Below are 21,821 nucleotides of genomic sequence, written 5' to 3'. Positions count from 1 at the left end.
AATAACACAGTCATCTGTATCTTATCGAGTCATTTTCTCATCAGGTTTTGGCCAACAGCTCATAATATTGTAATTTCCCTTTGCGGTGATTAATATGTTGTGTCAAACTGAAATGTTTGGCAACTTCAACGCAAATGTCAGGATGCTTCGGTTTGGTTTGGAAGCTGCGGTTCAGCTTAAACTCTTCATTATTGTCATACTTCTCCTCCCTTTCGTTAGGGTGGCTTAAGGATGTGTTGTTGTTGTTCTGCTGCACAGCGAGGTAATAATGTTTCAAATAACAATTTTCTAAGCTTGAATGAAATCTGATTAACTCGAGAAAAAAGGCTGATTGATAATTACACGGACTGATTATCTTTCTTGTAGGTTCCTTTTTTAACATATTTACCTGTGCTGAAAATTCCTCTGAAACATAGACTGTGTATGAGAAGTGGACGTAGTCACCGTGACGTCACCCATTTGGTTTGTGGACTGCCGTTTTGAAGCCTCGAGTTCGGCATTTTGGCTTTTGGCCATCGTCATTTTGTTTTTTTTGCAACCAGAAGTGACATGAGAGGGTGGAGCTAAGTATAACCGAATGGTGAATAAGACATTTCTAGGCGACCTAAATAATTAACTTTCATGAACTGAAAACACACTGAAAGGGTTAAAGGTGTAAGGCGAAAACCCGGACAACTCTGAGACCGGACAACGCCGTGGTAGCGACCTGTCAATCACAAGGTAGGCACGCCCTTAAGCATACTCTGCTTTATGGTCTATCTGACTCTAAATGGGACCATAATTTGCTAAATGAACATCATGCTGTATTGAAGAAGACTTGAAACTAGCGATTGAGACCATAAACTCATGTTTACAATGTTTACTGAGGTAATAAATCAAGTGAGAAGTAGGCTCATTTTCTCATAGACTTCTATACAATCAGACTTATTTTAGCAACCAGAGGAGTCGCCCCCTGCTGCAGGTTTAAGATACTTTGGCTTCACTTTTCAGACCCCGGAGTTGCCCACTGCTCTGAAGTTGCCAGTCAAATTCTGAGCGAAGCAAAGTTACGCTTCCATCTCTGCTCATCAATGGGAACCAACAATTCCCCGCTGCTAGTTCCAGGTGAGGCGTCGCTAGCGGTGGCTCAGGAACCCCTGATCCACTGAATGTCTCGTGACATCATTGCCAGTCATCCATTTTGTCTCATCTGCTCCAGCTGGAGCTGCATGTTGGACCTCGGTGAGGCCCCAGTGCTGGTATTAATTTCTTGGGCCTGTTGGCGTCCATCCCCTGGCAACGCAGCGCCAGCCCCAGTCTCAGCCTTCAGCCCTCAGCCCCAGCTCTGGTTCCATCTCCATGTAGGAGTGTTACTGGAAAGCTGGCCAGTGGGATCTGGCTCTGATAATCATTTCAGGCTAGACCTGCCAGCATCTGTAGCAAAGCTTGCAGGAGATGGGCTATTAGAATTCAGAGAGGACAGACGTGAAAAGAAAAGTAATAAAAAAAAGAGCACACGTCCTGGAATCATACATCATCTTCAGAACATTTTGAAAAAAACTTTTTTCTACAATATGGCTTTATAGCTTAAAACCGATATGGTCATGCTTTTGCGGAATCTCGGTGTGGTTTCCAAGATTTTGAGCAATTTATATTTGTAAAGGGCTGTTTCCAATTGCAAACTGAAGGAATGGCTGAATAATGAAGTGGAACCTTTTAGGGTTTCTACAGGAGATAAGGCACTACAGTTCACAAGTCGTTTTATGTTTAATGCAGTCGCCACTGAAGCACTGTAAACTTATACACCGAAGAACACTTTCGGATAAATAAAAACACATTTGATGACCCGTACGCGGTGTTCAAATGTTGGAATGAAGCCTATGTGCTGCAGCCACTTTTGGATTATGTTACAATAAGACATGGAATCCAGGCAGAACTGTGTGTGGAGGTTTATTCCTTTCAAACAAGCCAAGCTAATGAAAAACAAACTTGAACGTTTGTGTTTCTATGTGGTCAGCAAGCAGTCAGGTTTCCATTTTTCACTTAAAGGGGATATTTTTCTAGTTGCTGTTCTTTTCGTGAACCAGTTTAGGGTTCGTCTCTGTCTCACTCTGTCTCCCGCTACTGACAACAGGCATGTCCGTACTTACTGCGTCTGCTGCTAATGATTCGGTATGCGTGTGTTTATGATTACAAGTGTATGTTACTTGTGATTCTGTGTCTGTGTGAGTCGAGGTTGGTCAGAATATTCCCAATGGATCTGGTGCAGCCAGTCCACGGATTCCAGTGGCTTCATGGGATGCCGCACAGTTTGGTGGGCTATTAGTGAATGTTTAACGTTGAGTCAACATGAGGGAATACTGTACCTTCCCTCGCTTTATGAGACCAAGATGCAGAATGATTAGACCTCATCTCAGACAATCATTATAACTAGGCGTACTTGGATTGGAAAATCTTTTTCTTTTTTTTTCTCTTCGTCTCCTTCCTCTTTTCAAATGAACATTTCATGGGTGGCTGAGTTCTACTGTTTTCTCAGCTAGATGTGTTGGCTCATCTAAACATCGATGTCCACTGGGTTTTGGTTTTTGGATAATTTAGCAATTTCTTTAACCCGTACAAATATTTAATTATTTTCACATGGAAAAGTGGAAAATGAATCCTGTCAATATTGCTACATAGAGAGGCAAAGTCCCACCCTTCCGGTGGACCACCATGGGACCTTATTACACAAAAAATATGACGAGTCAACGACGAGAGTCAAATATTTTTTTTCATCTCGTTAGAATTGCACCATGAATCACACATATGATGTTTGTAGATAATTTTGCAAGTCAAGAAGTGTCACAGTTTTTTGTAAAACTGTTAAAGTAAAAGACTGTGAACATTCATAATTAGAAAGACTACACACACAAAAGTCATCTCTCGCTAAAGCTATGATGCCTGTGTGCTTCGTACTGGGATGTACTCACAGATATGGGTCTCGCTCGTTCTTTCGCTTCCCTGCTGATAAAAAGACCAGGCGTCGGTGGATAAGAATAATAATGGGTAAGATAACATTACATATGTGCGTGGAACATAGCTAAGTTAGCTAAGTTTGGTGACGTATATTGCAAAACGAGGGACAGTGCTCGGAGTACTGCTGCCGGTACTCTTTTCTGTCCTCTCCATATCAGGTTCACCGGGAGATTCATAATCATGTCACGGCTGAGGGGGTATGAGAATGACGCTGCTGTAATTTATCGATACAATAGCCTACGTCCTTTACGTCCTTTTTGTAAAATAATTAGTGAACTGTTTGTCATACATTTTTTTAGTTAACAAATATAATTAATGAAATATTATTTAAAAGTTTTCTTAATCTTTCAACATTTGATTGACAGAGTATGATATTACTGGGCAAACATTTCCAGAAGAATTAAATAATCAGACGAAGGCTGTGATATGTGTAAATAATAAAATAATTATTATACTTAATATACTAAGTTTTGTCTTAAAGCTTTTTTGGAGTTATCTATAGCAATAATAATGGTCCTCAATTATGTAAAATTGCGAAAGTAAAAAAGCTTAAAATCTTCTTAGGGAGGACCCCCAAACCTAATATCTCCTAGCATCTAGTATTAACTGTAGGAAGTCAGAAAGTCTCTCTTTATCCTGCTGCATAATATGTAAACGCATCCTGACTGAGACACTGCTCCTAAAACCTGAATGAATAGCTCACACACCTCAGCTCTGCATGCATACCTGCCTGTCCGGCTGGCTGCTGTTGATTCCAGACTATAGGCATCCTACAACAGATTAGAGAGATACTGTAGGCTACAAATAACACAGGAAAGCACTTTAAGTATTAACACTGACAAACATCATGTGATTCATGGCGAAAAATGATTTGTCTCTTGCCGTTAACCGCCGTACATATTTTTTCCCGAAATAAAGTCCCATGGTGGTCCACCGGAAGGGGAGGGTCTTCGCCTCTCTGTAATAGCAAAACTCACTTGCAGTAGCATGGCATCTTTTTGCATGCTTCAGATATAAACCATGCATCACAATCATTCTTTGTTTTATTGAAGCTATCTGTGCATGAACACTTCACCACATGACTTACTGACCTCCACCATGATGCCCGTGAATCTCCTCCTTCCTGGTCTAAGAGCTCCTGAGAGGTTTCTCCAACAAGCTGTTGTCCCTTCTGTAAACACAAGTACTGTAGAATACTGTGTGTGTGTGTGTGTGTGTGTGCGTGAGGACGGGGTTATTCAAAAGCTGTTCCACTTGCATGGCAACGCCTCATTACCCATACTGCCTCCTTCTTTGCCCCGAAGTGGGGTGCGGCTCCCCTCGCTGGGCCCAGTCGTCAAGGTGACCCAACATGCCCCAGGATGGCAGGCAGGCAGACAGGCTTGGGAGAGAGGGGGCTGTTCGCTCTGTCTTTATTGTACTGGGGCCACCGTATGCGAGCTGGTGCACTAGGCCCTGGGTAGTTCCAGACTGCCGCATGCGTCCCGGTGAGCAAGCAGCTGATCTCATTTTTCAACGCACACAGCTGCCCCAACATCAGGCCCAGGTGAAGGTGACCTCCCTTGCCTGTTGGAGTGCCTCTTAAAGTGGTGGGTGCAGCGGATGCTGTGCCAAATCCCAAATACCGTAACTTCTGGTGATGTAACGTCTAGTTGTTTTGATTTCAGGTCAGTTTTATTGAGTGCAGAGGGATTAAGATCAGTATTGAGTAAGTGTGTGTAAGAGTTTTAACATCTACAGTATGCAGGACTTATATAAACCCATATGTGAGCAGACTGCACAGTGTTTGAGCCTCTCTACTCTGCGACAACAGACTGATCAGAAAGCACAAACAAGCCTGTAACTGTATATCTCTCTCCCTTTTATCTCTATCTGTTGTTCCTTCTCACTCCATCCATCCATCCCGTTCCTTCCTCTCATTTGTCTTTCTCCCTCCCTTCCTGTCTCTTCCTGTCACCCCCCCTTCATCCCTCCCCCCTCTAACACAGGACAGATTGGGAAGCCGTGATGGCGGCACAGAAGTTGAGGGAGAAGCTATTTATCCCAGACGGATCAGGAGGTGTGTGACGGAGGTGTGGACGGTTGCTGCAGGTCAGTGACGTTGGCAGGCGCCAGGCAGGCCGGCCCACATGGCTCGGGGACTGTGGGACTACAGACAGATGGCACCTGGTGGGTGACAAACAATTAACAAACCAACAAGAATAGCTGGATCGGCAGTATACCCACAAGCACAGGAGATAGCAAGAGAGCGGGTGCATCTGTGCTCTGAACACTTTCACTCTTTACTTTTCCTCTTCCCCGAGTCTTGTTTTGTATAACAGTTGCAATTTACCCATGTGTCTTTTTCACAAAAACACTCTCGTCGTCGTGTCGCTATAGAACAGTCTAAATAAAGCGGTGTTGAACATATGCAGCCAGCATATGTTTCTGTTTATTTCAGTGCAGTTTTGAGAGAGGCAGTGGGTAATTTAAATGTACAATACAGTGAAATAACATATTTGATATCTACTTAAGCAAAAGTTATAAACAATCATATAAAGTTTCGTGCTGCGAAAGCATTACCTGGCATCGTCGTGCTGCGTGTGTTTTTCTAAAAATTCATGCTGGAAATTGATTCAGTGTGTTTGTTGAAAAGAGAGCATGGTGGCCGATGGTATTTCACCGCCTAACTACATCCAAATGTCATCGTGATAGGGTGTTTCTACACTCCACTCCCACTTACTGTACAGTGAAGATGTCCTCTGTTGGTCATAAACAAGAACATTTGCAATGTTGTTAGTAGTAGTAGTATCTCCTTCAAGAGTGTGGAGAGAAGGATTATTTTTCATACCTAACCGTGTGTAAGTAAACGGCTGTCATCTGGTAGAATTATTGGTTTGGACTGGCATTGGTCCTAGTGTGTGTGTGTGTGTGTGTGCGTGAACACATCTGGAGTCTAGACTCTGTGGCTCTGTGGGCAGGATCCTATCTACGAGCAGCATCGGGTCCGGAGACCGGCCATGTTGACATAGGTGGCACACACATACCGGCATCTGTTTCAACAGTCACTACTCTCACCAAATACACACATACACACACACACTGCCGGACACTTTTATCCTCCACTGAGGGATGGAAGAGGGGAGGAGGGGATGGAGAAGGGAGACAAAGTGGAGGTGGAGGGGGGGGGGGGAGGCAGGGCCTGCTGAACCCGCAGAGGTCCCTGGTAACCGAAAGCAAATGCAACTTCTCAGAATCAGCACTGTAAATCCTCCAATCCCCCCTTTTTCACTGCTGCGTCAGGATATTGAGACATGGAGGGGAGGACAGCGTGTGTGTGTGTGTTTGTCTTCCTCCTCCATGCTAGTTGTGTGTGTATTTTTGTTCGTATGAATGTGTGTATATGCGTAGCAGACAACATATAATGAATTTCCTCTTGAGGAGTTATGGTTAATCATGAAAATGGCCCCACAGAAGTCTTGGGGGCGAAGTCGCTCTCTCTGTTTGTGTGTGTGTGCGTGTGCATGTGTGTGTGTGTGAGAGAGAGAGAATGCCAGTAGGCTGCATTGCAGGGTGTATGCTGAAGGAGCCTTTAGCACTTCCAGATCAGGGAGTTTTATTAGCCCGTATCAGAGCGCTGCCACTTTTGATTTACATCTGTGTGATGTCAAAACACACATACACACATATAAATGCATAAACATCTATTCATAAATTCAGTTTAATGTGCACACTTACACCAATAGTATAAGAGAATAGGACAGAAACACTGCAGCGGGTCAACAGGGAAGACGGATGGACAGAGACAAAAGAGATATTACTCTTAGATGTATACGACAGACTTAAGTGATGGAGAGCCAGTCAGAAATGATCACTGCAATACTCTGCGGCCAGTTTACATAATGGCTTGACGTATTAATGGGATAAACACAACGATAAATCTCGGTCAGAGAATGACATGCAAAGAATGCCGGAGCAATAGGCTTTTCACAGCAGGAAAATAAACACTGATAAGACTGTGGGAATAATCATGAAGAGGTACGACACTGGGTGCATGTGGCCGTGCGCGCACGTACACAGAATAAACACAGAGGGGTTAACAGCAGCACCTACAGTGCAGCAGCTTCATTTAATACAAACTACTCAGGAGGAAGACGGAGAGCAGTTCATATTGAATATATGCGTCTATTTCAGTAGCGGTAGCAGTAGAAGTGTCCATTTTCATGCTAACTCTATTCCTAAACCGTCTAATAAATGGTATGTCTAATGGCAAGAATTAAATCAATGAAAAGGAATGAGCTTCTGGAAAGTAAAACAAAAAAAAAAATCAATTTTCATATAGGGCTGAATGTGCTCAGCTCCAGTGTTTCTACCGCGTCAAAATGTCGACGAAAACAAAGGGCCTCTCTCCAAATAGAGATCCGCTAATAGAATCTCGGAGATAAATTTTCCTGTCACCTTCTCTACCTCCAAAGAGCCTCGTGGTCGATAAGGGAGAAAGATTGGGTTGAAAATTGATTTTCCAGAATAATTGCTATTCTCTTCGTCAGGGGGACTCAAGTGTCTCCAAGGCGTTTTCCTATTACAGCCGCTGGCTCTCCAATTTACCTGCCCTGAGAAAATACATGAAAGGCCACAGCCTTTGGCCTCTGCAATCATCAAGGTTGCGAGGCATCCAGCAGATGAGATTTATGGTGAGTTCGGCGATTGGCCGGTGGTATTCGGTTGATTGTTAGCGTTTGACCTTTGCGACACAAAAACCTGAAACATAAATGACACATTAACTTTTTAGCGCCCGTAGAAACCATGCCGAACGTATTTATTTTACTGGTTGAGGTTGTGCAGTGTGTCTTCCCGCCTCGTATTAATGCGACAGATATCGACACAAACCCACTCCTGTTGTCGACAGCAGCCCGTCGTTATGCCGCATGTGTCATCGCCACTTTGATCTCCCGTGCTCCTCCAAGCAGCAGCGAATAGGTCATTTGTACGGAAGGTGATTAGTGGACAGATCTTTACTGAGCCAGATCTAATTCCCTCATAGCTTAGCCGGTACCTAGTCCGGCCCTCCTGTGGCTGATCCCGTCCCTTTGCACCATCCAGCTAACAATAACAAACAGCCATTTATCTAAAAATAACAGCGTGGCACTGGAGCCAGTGATGTGCACAGCCTGAACCACACACATGGTGGGCACAAAAGATATTTGGAAGCATTTCAAAAGTCCAGTTGAAGACTGCCAGACACCCTCAAAAGTGAAAATATTGCTTGTAAAATCGCTCGAGATAAAACTAAAAGTAGAATCACTCACGCTTTTATTTAAGCGTTTGACATGGACTCGACCAAACATTCTATCTTACCAGTGCAAACAGCAAAAGCAGTGTGTATGTAATGCATGCCGGCTGAGCTGTGCTTCATTATTAGAGATGTGTAGTGTGTTGCATCGTACCGCATCATGGCGTGGAACAGAGGGAGTGATTCTCTAGCCCTCTGTCCTCCTGCATATCATACTCGGCTGCCATCTGAAGCCTCCTCGTCTTGCTCCAGCGTACAAAACCCTATTGTGGTTTCCCCGAGATAAGCAGAGAAGGGTGAGAGACTTCTCTGGAGGCGCCAGGCCTATCTCCTCTATCTCCTCCAGGGAACATGCCGGCATTCCCAAAGACACTGGTGCTAAGAGCCTCGTTGCCCCTTGCTGCCCACCTCTTGCACACACACACAGGAGAAGGAGACGTGGAGATTTATGTCATGGTAACCCAATCCCTTCCCCTGCTGAACTCCCCGTCTCCCCTCACTGCCTGTGGGAGCGAGGGAGAGTTTAAGAGTGGAGGGCTGCTGATGTTTTTGCAGAGCAGAGGTGGGCCGAGACAGACACAATGTTCTTTTTCTGTTGTTTCAATCTGTTACATTAGGGCTGCAGTGATTTGTATGTGTCCTCCTAGTGTCTTTCTATGTATTTATGTGCGTGCATCAGTGTTTGATATCTGATACCAGTGGCCTTGCTTTATTTGGGACTGAGTGGGATTGACTCCCACGGATGGCTCTGAGAAGAGATGTGACACTCAGAGATAGCAAAAAAAGGGAGGAGGTCGGGTAAACACATTCACGCGTAGACACAGCTCACGTGCTAACACATTTCAAGCCAATATTCACACAGTTACATTTTTAGGATGCCTTCCTAATGCTCTTTTAACATTTTTAACATTCGCCAGATTTTCACTTTCATCACAGAGAGCGACTGAAGGAAACTGCGAAAAAAGTTGAGACTTTGCAAACTAAACAGATGCTGAGAGCGAAGCTGTAAAGCCAACAGGAAGATTGCACTACTTCCTCCTATCCATACCTATTAGAATTCAAAGAGTCAACAATGTAGTGTAGGTGTGCATAATGAATGAAACACAGAATGTGACATCTCCTTGAATTCATAGGTTTAATATTTCATGGTTCGGAGGCACACCTGAGAGCTGAAACATATGACTGAATCAAAACTTAATGTGGAACACGCAATATGCTGAAATTATGAAATCAGGGGGAGGAGGAGACTGAATTACTGCGGCGAGGATGACAGAGTTGGATCGTAAAACACTGAACTGCAGTCACTTTTTATTTTAAACTTTCTCAAGGATTTAATCCTTCATTGTACTGTGTGTACTGCATGTTTCATATTTGCTTCTGAATCTACCATAACTCAATAACAATACCACACAAATGCGCTCAATCCAATTATTTTTTTTAAGTCTCCGTTTGTGATGTTTCTCACCTGCACAAACTGCAAAGACTCCGTTAAATTAGACTCCACACATTCACTCTCACCTCCGCAGCATCCTCCAAACATGTGTCGAGCTCACCAGGAGTCGGCCTTATGGAGATGCGTGCGTGCGTGAGTGCGTGCGCGAGGAGGTCCTTCCTGCATGTGTGTGTTCGGCATGACGTGGCAACCCCCTGCCCTGTTCAAACACGGCGTTGGCTGTGCAGGCAGTCTCGTAGTCAGGCTTGGCTTGCCACTGGTACACGCTGTGCCTGGCACCCTGCGGTGGGGGAAGGAAGGAGCTCAGCGGGGCCAGGCCGCCTCCAACACCTCTCCCACCGAGCCAAAGGCCCCTCTGCTGGGGCTCTGAACACCAGAACAGGCCCAGGGAGAAATGATAATGAGGACCAAGACTGTGTTACACAGGATAACACGTAGGGAAGCCGTCGCAGGTTTCAAACCACACACACACGCACACACACACTAAGATGTAAACATGCAAATATAGAAACATATGCGCGCAGGCACGCCTGCTCATAATCAGGCTGGCAGGGATGCAAATAATCGAACACACACACAAACTCGTAGTTCAGGAGAAGACCTTGTCACAAATTTGACATTGTGTTGTCGTGGGTCTTTGTTAGCGGTAATGTTGGAGGTCTGGGTTTTCTTTGCACTGCTGGAGATCACTTGGCATTCAGTCTGCATAGCCGGTATTTTGACATCTCTTTCCTTAAGCTGGGCATACACTGTACGATTTCAGCCCGTTTCTGGCCTGAATTTTGAGCTGTACGAATCATTTTAGAGTCGGACTGAATTTCAGCTTCGTCGGGCATTGTTTGCCGTGCAGTGTACAGGAGGGACCGATTAACTCCTCCCGAACCGGCTGTCGAATGGTCGGGACATATCAGAAATTTTGGTTGACCGTCCACAGGCGCTCGCACAGTTGAAGCAAGTCCTTGCGACTCCATATACGCCGACGCCTCTTTTTTTTTAAGGCGTTTCAGCAGACAGGATTGCACAGATCATCAAAGCAGCACGTTTCTGCTTCGTTATCATTGTGACCCGTACAGACCTCTGCTAGCAAACAAACTTTACCATTTTTCTATTTTACGCGTACAGTGTGAGCACTCAGGTCGTGGCTGACAATCAGACCGTACGGTGTGAGCACACAAATCGTGAGCTCTGGCTTTACATCGCAAATGATCGACTCGTACAGTAAGAGTAGCAACAACATTTCTAAAATCATACAGTGTATGCTCAGCTTTAGCTTGAGTACGTAACAGTCTGGTTGCTGTCTTTAATAACACTCTAACCAAAGATAGTAGTACTTTGATTCCAAACTAATCACTGCTGGAGTCGGATTTCTCCTTCATGTGACAACAAATGTGACAAAGAGATCTTAAAAAATGTAAAATTGTGCTCTTAAAACATCTCAGCTGCTAATTTCCCATAAAGTTATACCGATACGCTCTCAATACACATCTAATTTGTACTGCATGTGCAAGTTGTTGACTCATGCAAAGTGACAAGGCTGTACCACCTGCAACTTGTCAACAGAATCATGTTTATGTTTGTTTTACACCATGTTGATTTGGCCACATGTTTCCAGTTTATTTATTCTCATCATCAGAGCAAATATGTCTTTTCTACTGATTCCAGCTTTAGTGGGTAAACATTTTGATAATTTGTGTGCAGGAATTAAGTGGAAACTAACCTTGAATCAGTAATATGTTTGCACAAATTGGTAATATGTTCCACTAAATGCGCTCATTGCTACACACATTTTGATAATCGATTAATCGGTTTGAGTAATTTTTTTAAGAAAAAAAGAGTCAAAATTCTCTGATTTCAGCTTCTTAAATGTGCATATTTTCTGGTTTCTTTACTCCTCTATGAAAGTAAACTGAATATCTTTGAGTTGTGGACAAAACAAGACATTTGAGGACGTCGTCTTGGGCTTTGCGAAACATTTTTCATAATTTTTAAAAAATTTTAGACCAAACAATTAATCGATTAATCGAGAAAATTATCAACAGATTAATCAACAATGAAAATAATTGTTAGTTGCAGCCCTAATGTTTGAGCCAGGTACCAGCCATTGTGTGGCCATTCAGTAACTCAGCACCTCAGACCAAGTTAGGAACTTCCTATATGCTTATCCTTGGCAGGTTTGTGGGTGGCTGGAGTCGATCCCAGCACACACTGGGTGAGAGGCAGGGTACATCCTGAACTGGTTGCCATTCTAACAAAGGGCTACTGTACATGGCCAAGCCAGACTACCTACAGTACAGATGATTTACAGTCGCCAGCCAGCACTTTAAAACCCCGGCACCTTTTTTTTGCTGTGAATGCTAACGAGGCTAACTGCTAAGTGAGCTGCTGTGTCCCCATTAAGTTGAGGGAAATCGTTTTTATTTCGGGTATAAATCTAGTACTTGTATGCCATGAATTGATAATTTGATGACCTTCTGTGTGGAGTTTGCATGTTCTGCTCGTGTTAGCGTTGGTTTTCCTGTGATAGTCTGGCGACCTGTCCAGGATGTACCCTGCCTTCGCCCAATGTCAGCAGGGATCGGCTCCAGCCGATCCCTGCTGACATTGGGCGAAGGCAGGTCATTATTGCCGGTCATTATTGTGAAGATTTAGGACTTGCATCGCCCTGAAAGTGTTTATTTCAAAACAATGACCCATTCGCTGTACATTTTCCCGCTTATTACACGGCTACTTAAGAAATCAATAATTTGACACAAAAATGGTCCTCCAGAGTCCGAGATCAGAATTGCGTCCATAGCAACGATTTGTTATGCGTAACAGCGGTCTGCTATAAAGAAATAACAGACCGTAGAATGCCATAATTGACCAATCAGAATCAAGTATTGCTGTGTAATAATTGTTTGTTAAAAACTTTCATTTGAGGTCACAATGTAATAATTTGAAGGAACACATTACTCATTTGAAAGCACAAATTATTCATTTGAGGGAAGTCATTTGGACTTTACAAGGTATGAGATATTAATTGTTAGGAAACAAATTAGTATTCACTAAATTCATCAAAAACAAATGATCCAAAACTTTCCCCTTGATGTGTGGTTTCTCATACTAAACATGTGGGTATGTTTAATGACCCATCATTTTTTATAGCATACAAGGAGAACAGGAGGTGGTTTCTTCTAGAAACCTTGTTGCAAATACAACTTCAGGTGAAGAAATTGAGAAAGACTCCGTCTGTGTGTCCGAAATCACTCACTACTCACTATATAGTGGACTATATAATGGACTATATAGTGAGTTCTCCAGTTTGTAGAGCTGTTCAAATGTAAAGTGAGAATTATTATACCCTAAATAGAGGACTCAAAGTACAGTATACTACAATGCATCGTGGAAAGCAGTGTACACCCATGGTCCAACCAAGCATACAGTATATACCATCATGCAAATGCGCTGAAGGAAAAATGGCAGACGGATGAGAGGAAAGAGAGCAAAGTGATTGAGACTAATCCATGAGTTATGGCGTGAAAATAATGTATTTAATGTGAGCAGAGCAGCGCATCACAACACATACGGCCACAAAGTTTGTATTTATTTTAATTTGGGAAAATATGCTTATTGCCCTCACATTAACAACGGCCGTTAATTCTTACCTTTCACAATAAAAGCTCTAGACATATATACTGCATGCTGCATCACTGCTTACCAGGGGAGCTTAAATTCACTCAAAGCGTTTAGCTAAGACACAACTTAACAAAATAGCTTGCAATATGTATTTATCACAAAAATACATGTCGGTATTGAGCCTGTCTGGCACGTTTTAATTGCGCGACAGCAATGACGTAATTAACGGCGCAGAGAAAATGACCCGAGTACTGTCCGAAAGTGTTTTTTCAATTCGCCGATGAGCTCACTATATAGTCCTCTATATAAAACTCCCTGGACCAAACCTGAAAACACAACCAAAAGTGTCAAGTGTCAGCTCAAGTGCTGATAGAATTATGCATTCCCAGCATGTGATCGCAGCACCAGTTGGAAGCGTATGGGTTGTAGATATAAACCATAGCATGCATGTGTGACTGCTTTGCGAGATGTTAAAGATGAGAGGGGATGAAAATTGGATTAAATTGCGTGTGGCAGCTCACTGTAGGGAGGTAATTAGGGACAAACATTGAGACGCAGAGTCTGATCTCTCCTGCTGGAGGTTAAGTGAAATAGGAGCTGTGAGTCCCAGCGTCCCGGTGGCACAGTGATTAGAATTTCCTAATGTGGGGCTAATGGGATGTCAGCCGGGAGCAGAACCCCTACACAGAACCACTCGTAACAACAAGTGGTCAAAGATCAAGCCTGATTAAAGAGATAGAGAAGAGAAACAGGAACACGTTGCCAGTGTTGATGAACAAGTAGACACTTATGGGAGTTATGAATCCTGACTATCAGCTATGTTATCGCACCATTCGGGAATGGGAAGAGGAGAAGTGGGACATTACTGTTTTGAAATGACATGATTGGGATGTGAAAAACAATGCTTGCGTTTCATTTTAATAACCCACAGCTTGAAAATGCTTTTGCAGAATAATGTTATTTTACTACCAGCTCTTTATACGCAAACTCAAACATGAATGAGTTGCAAATCAGCAGATTTATACAACATTAAGATGAACCGCAAGATAAAAACAATCGTAGACAGATGTCTGATTTGAATGGTATGTTACTACTATTATTGTTATTCTCCCTCCATACCCGTACGGCTCACATACCTGCTCTTTCTCCAGTTCTGTATCTCCTCCTCACCTTGCTTGTTTTCTGTTGTTCACCCACTCCGGCCCCAGCTTACATATTTGATCAAACCCTGGTGAGGATGTGATAACGTCGCTACTTGCCAGTCGCAGCGGGGCCTGTGGTTGAAATAACAACAATAGCAACGCGACTTGACTGCCAGCCCCTGATGATGAAACGACACGGGGAAACAAAAGCAGCCCCCAGAGCTGCAGATGTTGACGCTGCGAGCTGTTTGTTGTGTGGAGGTGTTTGTGCGGTAGAGGTGGTGTGCTTCTGTGCAAGCATATTAGTGTGTGTATGTGTGTGTGTGTGTGGGTGCACGAAACACTTGCATGTTTCTGTGTGTGTACTGTATGTCTGTCAGTGTGCATGTGTGTCAGTGCTGTGGCCCTGTGGCTATGAGGAACCCAGCTGGGAGGAAGAGTGAGTGCATTCATCCTGGCTCTCAGGGGCCGGGGGGCCACACAGGTACCCAACGAGGGGATGAAAGGCTGCTCTGCAGATGTCACCCGCTGGGGTTCAGTGGCCTAGCCAGCAAATGTCATGTTTGGCAGCTGGCACACTGCTGCTCTCCCACCAGTTGTTGGCAGAGGCGTCTTTTAAAGGATGCTAGAGTGGGATGCAAGCACCGGGAGCGCCCTAATGGGAGCAACATTAAAGAGAGTTGCTGGCTTCTGTCTGTCATAGAACATTAACCTTGTCCTGTTTCCTGCTTCTCTCGGGCAGCTGACGCATATACTCTCTCTCGCACTCTCTCTCTCCCCTTCTCGCTCTTCCCCCAATAACTTGCACACATGTGCACATGGATGCATCTCTGCACACGGGGGTACTCTCCATTAAGCTCTCTATCTGCTTGTTTATCTGTTTAAAGGGCCAGTTCAGCCAAATTACAAAAAAAAAACATCAGTCTTGGTTTAATTTGTCCAGGATTCTGCCTCCACCCCGAAACAATGGAGGTGTTTGTGGCAGCAACGTGTCATGTCTAGAAACTTCCTTTTAAATCAAATCAAGTTCGCATTTTTCGTATGAAATTGTCGCACGTTTAAAGATAATTAAAATCTGACGCTACATCGGCTCTGAAACATTCGTCCACATTAAAGTTTTTCCGAACGGGTTTGATTTCTGAATTTTTTCCCATCCGTCTGTGAGCAAAAGAAGGTTGTTTGACCACACAGAGCCACTGTCCGTTCAAACGTCATCATCCAAAATGGCTTGATAAACAATCACTTTGTCTCCCAGCACAAAGCATTTTACAGTAAAGAAATAAAAGAATACAGAGATGTGGAAATTAAAGATAGATGTGGAAATTAGAGATAGATTGTGGCAGGTGACTTCCGTACAAACAAAGGATGTACGAAAGATTAGACAGTAGTGATTGTGCTCTAGCTAGCTAAATGATAGCTTCTTGCTAATGTCACACATTCATTAGCTCTATTTTGGACTAGCGTTATCCCTTGCACCCACGTAATCAACTCAGTTTTGTCTGGTATTGCAAATTTTCGCAACAAATACAATAATAAAACGCATTGGACTATGTTTTCAGAGGTTTCTCTCAGGTTTCTGTGCGTAACGTTTTTTATCGAATGACGGATTTTAAAAAAACGCATACGAAAAATACGGACTTGGTGTGTAAAGGCCTTTACTCAGGATAATTCATAGAGCATGCTATCAACCATTTTCATGAGGACTATTTCTTGAGTAGAAATAATATATTGGGAAAAAAATGTTATTTTGTAATTTGGGTGAACCAACACTTTAAAGAACTGGCTAAACAGTTACAATGGATTTGTAAGATGCCGAGCTGAAAATATTTTCATCTCGACTCTCACCTTTTCTCTAACATTGTCTTGTCACAGCTTCTGCCTTTCCCTGTTTTGCACAACACATGGCTGTTCAGTGTCAAAGGTCACGCGACTGGCCAGTGGTTTGTGGACCCTCCTGCTGTCCCACAGCTGAGCTCCCCGAGGTTACTTACACACAGAAATATCACCCGCTACGAACAAACTCCACACATCCACATGCATACACACATGCACATTGAAAACACAGCTTTTTTTTTACCTCTCTACAAGACAACATTTTGTCTGTGTTCTCAGAATAAGATAAAAGTAATAGTATATATAATATGTTTATACAGTACTTCAAATAGGCCTACATGTCAAGCTCTACAGATGTTATCCCCAGTTTCAGCAAATTATTGTATGCCTGTGTTCCAAGTGTGTACAATAGAGCAGGGTGGTGTGTATTTTTTCCTGCTAGTCACACAGTTATTCCATTGGCATTGACAATACTGTTCCAGTTGTTGGCCTTTGTGTTAATGCTCACCAGGGCCTGTACATGAAAATCCAATTTGTGGAAATGCTACAAGAAAGCATTAAAGAAAGGTCAGTTTCTCACTGTAGGATTGCTATTTAACAACACATCAATCCTTCCATAATACCAGAAAACACATGGGGAGAAAGCTGACGCTGTTTGTGCTGGTGTGTGTGTGTGAGATCATTTTTTTGATAATTTTCTGTCAAGTCACTAATAAGAAACATACTGTATCTGGAAAGAAGGATGAATCAATGGGTTCACTTACTCATCAAACTACATGTAAGAATAGTCTGACATTTCCATTGACGCTCCACTGGCTTTACTTTCTTTACCCTGCCAGTCTAAAAGAATGGTAACGTTCAAGTAAAGGTTTGGGTTTTGCAACATCTGTGAATCATTATTCTGAATTTGACTCCCCAGAATAAAGACAACAGGGGCAAGCTATGTCTGCAATGAGATGTCCATCTATTATAATTAGGGCTGTCAATCGATTGAAATATTTAAACGCGATTAATCGCTTGATTGTCCATAGTTAATCGCGATTAATCGCAAATGAAAAATGTACCTTAAAGGGAGATTAATACTCTTGTCAACATGAGAGTGGGCAAATATGCTGCTTTCTGCAAATATATGTATATATTTATTATTGGAAATCAATTAACAACACAAAACAATGACAAATATTGTCCAGAATCCCTCACAGGTTTAGCATAAAAAATATGCTCAAATCATAACATGGCAAACTGCAGCCCAACAGGCAACAACAGCTGTCAGTGTGTCAGTGTGCTGACTTGACTATGACTTGCCCCAAACTGCATGTGATTATCATAAAGTGGGCATGTCTGTAAAGGGGAGACTAGTGGGTACCCATAGAACCCATTTTCATTCACATATCTTGAGGTCAGAGGTCAAGGGACCCCTTTGAAAATGGCCATGACAGTTTTTCCTCGCCAAAATTTAGCACAAGTTTGGAGCGTTATATAGCTTCCTTTGTGACAAGCTAGTATGACATGGTTGGTACCAATGGATTCCTTAGGTTTTCTAGTTTTATATGATGCCAGTATCATCACGTCTAGCCCGCTACAAGCTAAAAATTGCAAGTTGCGTAAATGCTTTAAAGAAATTAGAGGCGTTAAAACAAATTTGCGTTAACACATTCTTATTATGTTAACTTTGACAGCCCTAGTTGAAACCCAAAATACAAGTGTCAACCTAAAAATGAGCACGATATGTCCCCTTTAAAGGCTTTAGATGTGCTGGTAGACAGATTTTGTTGTCTTTGGCCAGACTAGCTGTTTCTGTTTCTGTTTCTGTTTCCAGTCTTTGTCCTAAGCTAAGCTAACTGGCTGCTGGCAGTAACATCATGTTTACAGTACAGACATGAGAGTGGTATTGATCCTCTCATCTAACTAATAGCAAGAAAGTGAATAAGTGCATTTCCCAAACTGTCAAACTATTCCTTTAAAGGGTTTACCTAATGTTCGGAAATACAGGAGAAAAACGGGTTAATATTCTTAGTTAGGCTAAGTCGAGTAGTAGTGAAAAGGACTGATTGGGCCTTTTAAGAGCCATGTGTGTTACAACTAGAATTATTACTCTGAGCTCGAGCTATTCTGCCCTTTGTCTTAAAGGTCCAGTGTGTAGGATCTGGCGGTATCTCGCGGTGAGGTGAGGAGATTGCAACCAACTGAAGCCTCTCCCAGGTGTCAAGCGCATTGGAGAGCTACTGTGGCCGATGCGAAAATGCGAATGTCCCTCTCTAGAGCCAGTTGTTGTAAGAGTAGCGTAGGTCATTTGGAGCAGAGTCAGCGCGTAGAGTGTGTGTACAAGGGAAGTGAGTGGTGAAGCAAGAGAGAGAGAGAGTGGCGGCGACGGTAGCGAGTTACGTTATCGACTCTGGCCCAAGCAGGAAAAGATAACAGAGTTTGTTTTGTCCCTTCTGGGGTTACTGTAGAAACATGGCAGTGCAACATGGCAGACACTGTGGAGAGGACCCGCTCGCTATGTAGATATGAACGGCTCATTCTAAGCTAACGAAAACACGATTCTTATTTCAGGTGATTATACACTAAAGACAACATACTTATTAATATTATATTACATTTCTACCAATAGATCCCCCTAAATGTTACACGCTGGTCCTTTAAGATGTATGCTGACATTCCATGCACATATATCTTACATGCATGTACACATAAACACACACATGCATGCACACACATTACACACACTCACACACACGCGTGCCAAGTGGACAAATCACACCCAGGGGATTTGGATGCATGCAATTAAGATTATGATCAATGACAAGTCAATCATGTGAGCCTGTTCTCCTCTCCCTTCCCCAACTCAGCAATTATTCTCCAGCTGGTGGGGTCTGCCCCGAACCATTGGAGGAGACATTATACTCCTCTTTTTCCATCATTTCTTTTTCGCCTGCGCCCCTGCTCCTCCTCCTCCTCCTCCTCCTCCTCCTCCTCCTCCCTCTCTTTCTCACCCCCTCTCCCCTAACTTCCCTCACAGAGCAGTTTGCTTTGTCCCCTGCTCCTCCTCTTCTCCGTCATCTCTGTGGAGCAGTTAGCTCTGTCAGTCACATCTGACAGCTTGGGGCTTTTCAGCATTAGCCCCTGGCCTCCCAGCCTTCAGACTCCATGTTAGGTCAGATACCATCCCCCCACGCCCCCCAACACCAAACAGACAGATGAGGGACGGGTTTAATGTTCCCCCTCATTTGAACGTTGTAACTTCACACTGCCAGCTTTGAAAGGATGATATATCGTTCGTTAGCGCTGGATAAACGCCAAATATGGACAAACTTATTTCAGTTACTATTGTTTTCAGTGTTGTCACTTGAAAAAGCTGCTCGTGTTGTTGACCAGTCGGAGCTGTGAGGAATGTACACAGACAACAGCAGGAGAGGAGCTGCACCTGTCCTCTTCCCTGTTTTGTTCTTTTTTTTTTTATTGGCAGCTCAAACATGCTGGATTTCACAGTTTCTCAGGTACATTCGCTACCAACTGCACTGAATAAATCGTGTTCGGTGTGGTTGTGTACGTTGAAGAGAGGCATGCGCCCGGCTCTGCCCATTATTCATAATAGAAAGGCTGGCGGTCCTGCCAGCAGACCCATCGCTCCCGTGCTATCTGAGAGCAGATAAAGGCGGCAGGTGTGAGGAGGAAATTAATGTAAATCCATCAGTCTTCAATTAGAGCTCTGCTCACACCCAAAATAAAGACTCCATCTCAAACCAATAGGACCCCAGCTTTATTCACATCCCAGCCCCACCTGCACAGCCACAACAGCAGCAGCAGCCCTACTGTGTAAACATTCAGGAGCTATATAATGCAATGGTTAATGATGAGAGAGCACGGGATGTGTGATATGTGCAGGTGCAGGGTGTTATCTGGCTCCCGAGCCGCAGCCATGGTGTACACGGTTGTCCATTAGGCTCCCAGCGTGGGGCTAGGCTAATTCTGTGTGCCTGGAGGTGCGGGGTCAGAGACTCTCCATGGACTGTGGGCTGGGGGAAGAACTGCAATTTAACCTAATTTGGTTCTAATTACAAAGACAGGAAGTCCACCTGCCACACATACGGCTGTGTTCTCCTCCCCTCCAAGGGTTGGAGAGAGTCTGGAGCGAGGGGGGAGGGGAGTGAGAAAGAGCGTTTTTTTTTCTTTTATCTTGTGTCCTTCTGCGTGGTACAAAAGGTCCCCATCATCGCCACAGCATATACAGTGTCGTCACAGCTGATACCAGACTGAATATTTTAAATATCTGCCTCAGCGATAAATATTTGAAAAGCAAATAGCCCATTAGATAAGAATTTTAAGGAGCTCTGGGAATCTTATAAATGTCAAAATGAATGTTATCTGACAAGAACAAAACGGTATTTCCTCAACACAACCACTGCAGCTATGCCAAACACTGAGCCTTGATGTGTATCTCCTGGGAAGATTTACATCTCATTGTTAGTAGTTTCAGGAGTTGGGTTTGTTTGGTGATTGCTGGGGCTGGTGTTAGCCATAACAGCTTGCCACAGATAATTTGTACAGTTTGAACATGACGCTGGAGGTCTCGTTTAACACATGACATCATCATGGGGGAGTTTTTTAGTAAAGCAAAGAAAGACCAGACAGCATTACATGCTGTCATCCTTGTTCTTCCTCGCTTTGTGTTGTCTTGGCTTTGCTGCTAGTGTCATGTTTACAGCATTTGGCTACATGACTCTGATTTGTACAGCTCTAACCATACTTGCCAACCCTCCCGATTTTCCCGGGGGAGACTCCTGTTTTTCATTGCCCTCTCGGGGTTTCCTCCCGGGGTCACAATTCTCCCGATTTATGGCAAATTTTCACACCTTTTTTCCTTTTCCTTATCTCAACCTGTTTCTGGCACTGTACAACGTGTATAAGCCCTACTGTTTCCACCCGGACGACAATAGAGCTACACCTATGTCGTTTCACGGCGGAAGAGAGTGTGCATCGCTCAACGTTGAGCTTTGCCGTCATGGCGCGTCGTAAGCCATTGGAAACAATGGAAATAATTCAGAGCGCAGTTGTTGCCGTCGTGTCTGAAAGGGCCTCCTATTTTTTAGGTCTCGAGGTTGGCAAGTATGGCTCTACCTATTAACTTGCATCTGAACAGCAGACTTTCTCTCTACTTTTACTTTGTCTCTGGGAGATAATTATTGTACAGGAATGATGGGTGAAGAGAAAACATAATTAACGGGTCATTACAGTGGTTTTGTATGGTTTTCAGGCGACCAAATAGGTTATAACTGAAATCACACTGTGAAAGGGTTAAAGTTGTAAGATGAAAACACTGACAACTCCCAGATCGGACAATGCCGTGGTAGCGACCTGTCAGTCACAATGTAGCCATGCCCTAAAGCATACCCTGTTTTATGGTCTAATTGACTCTAAATGGGACCATCATTTACTAAATGAACATCATGCTGTATTGAAGAAGACTTGAAACTAGCGATTGAGACCATAAACTTGTGTTTACAATGTT

General features: G+C 43.5%; 1 protein-coding gene across 11 annotated transcripts in view; it reads left to right on the top strand.

Annotated features, from left to right (window-relative positions):
• Nucleotides 1-21,821, top strand: part of LOC119474569 — a 192,824-nt gene that overhangs the window by 108,174 nt on the left and 62,829 nt on the right. For 8 of the 11 annotated variants that reach the window (XM_037746656.1, XM_037746657.1, XM_037746655.1 and 5 more), the window contains one exon: nucleotides 4,983-5,085. In XM_037746656.1, the coding sequence (XP_037602584.1) occupies nucleotides 4,983-5,085 (103 nt within the window). Of the gene's footprint in view, nucleotides 1-4,982; nucleotides 5,561-21,821 lie in introns of those variants that run through there. The other 3 variants (XR_005203589.1, XR_005203586.1, XR_005203587.1) reach the window with 2 other exon arrangements.

This window comes from Sebastes umbrosus, chromosome 16, assembly GCF_015220745.1.
Source record: "Sebastes umbrosus isolate fSebUmb1 chromosome 16, fSebUmb1.pri, whole genome shotgun sequence".
Classification (NCBI taxonomy): Eukaryota; Metazoa; Chordata; class Actinopteri; order Perciformes; family Sebastidae; genus Sebastes; species Sebastes umbrosus.
The sequence above is the reverse complement of the archived record's forward strand: the minus strand, read 5'-3'. Positions and strand labels throughout refer to the sequence as shown.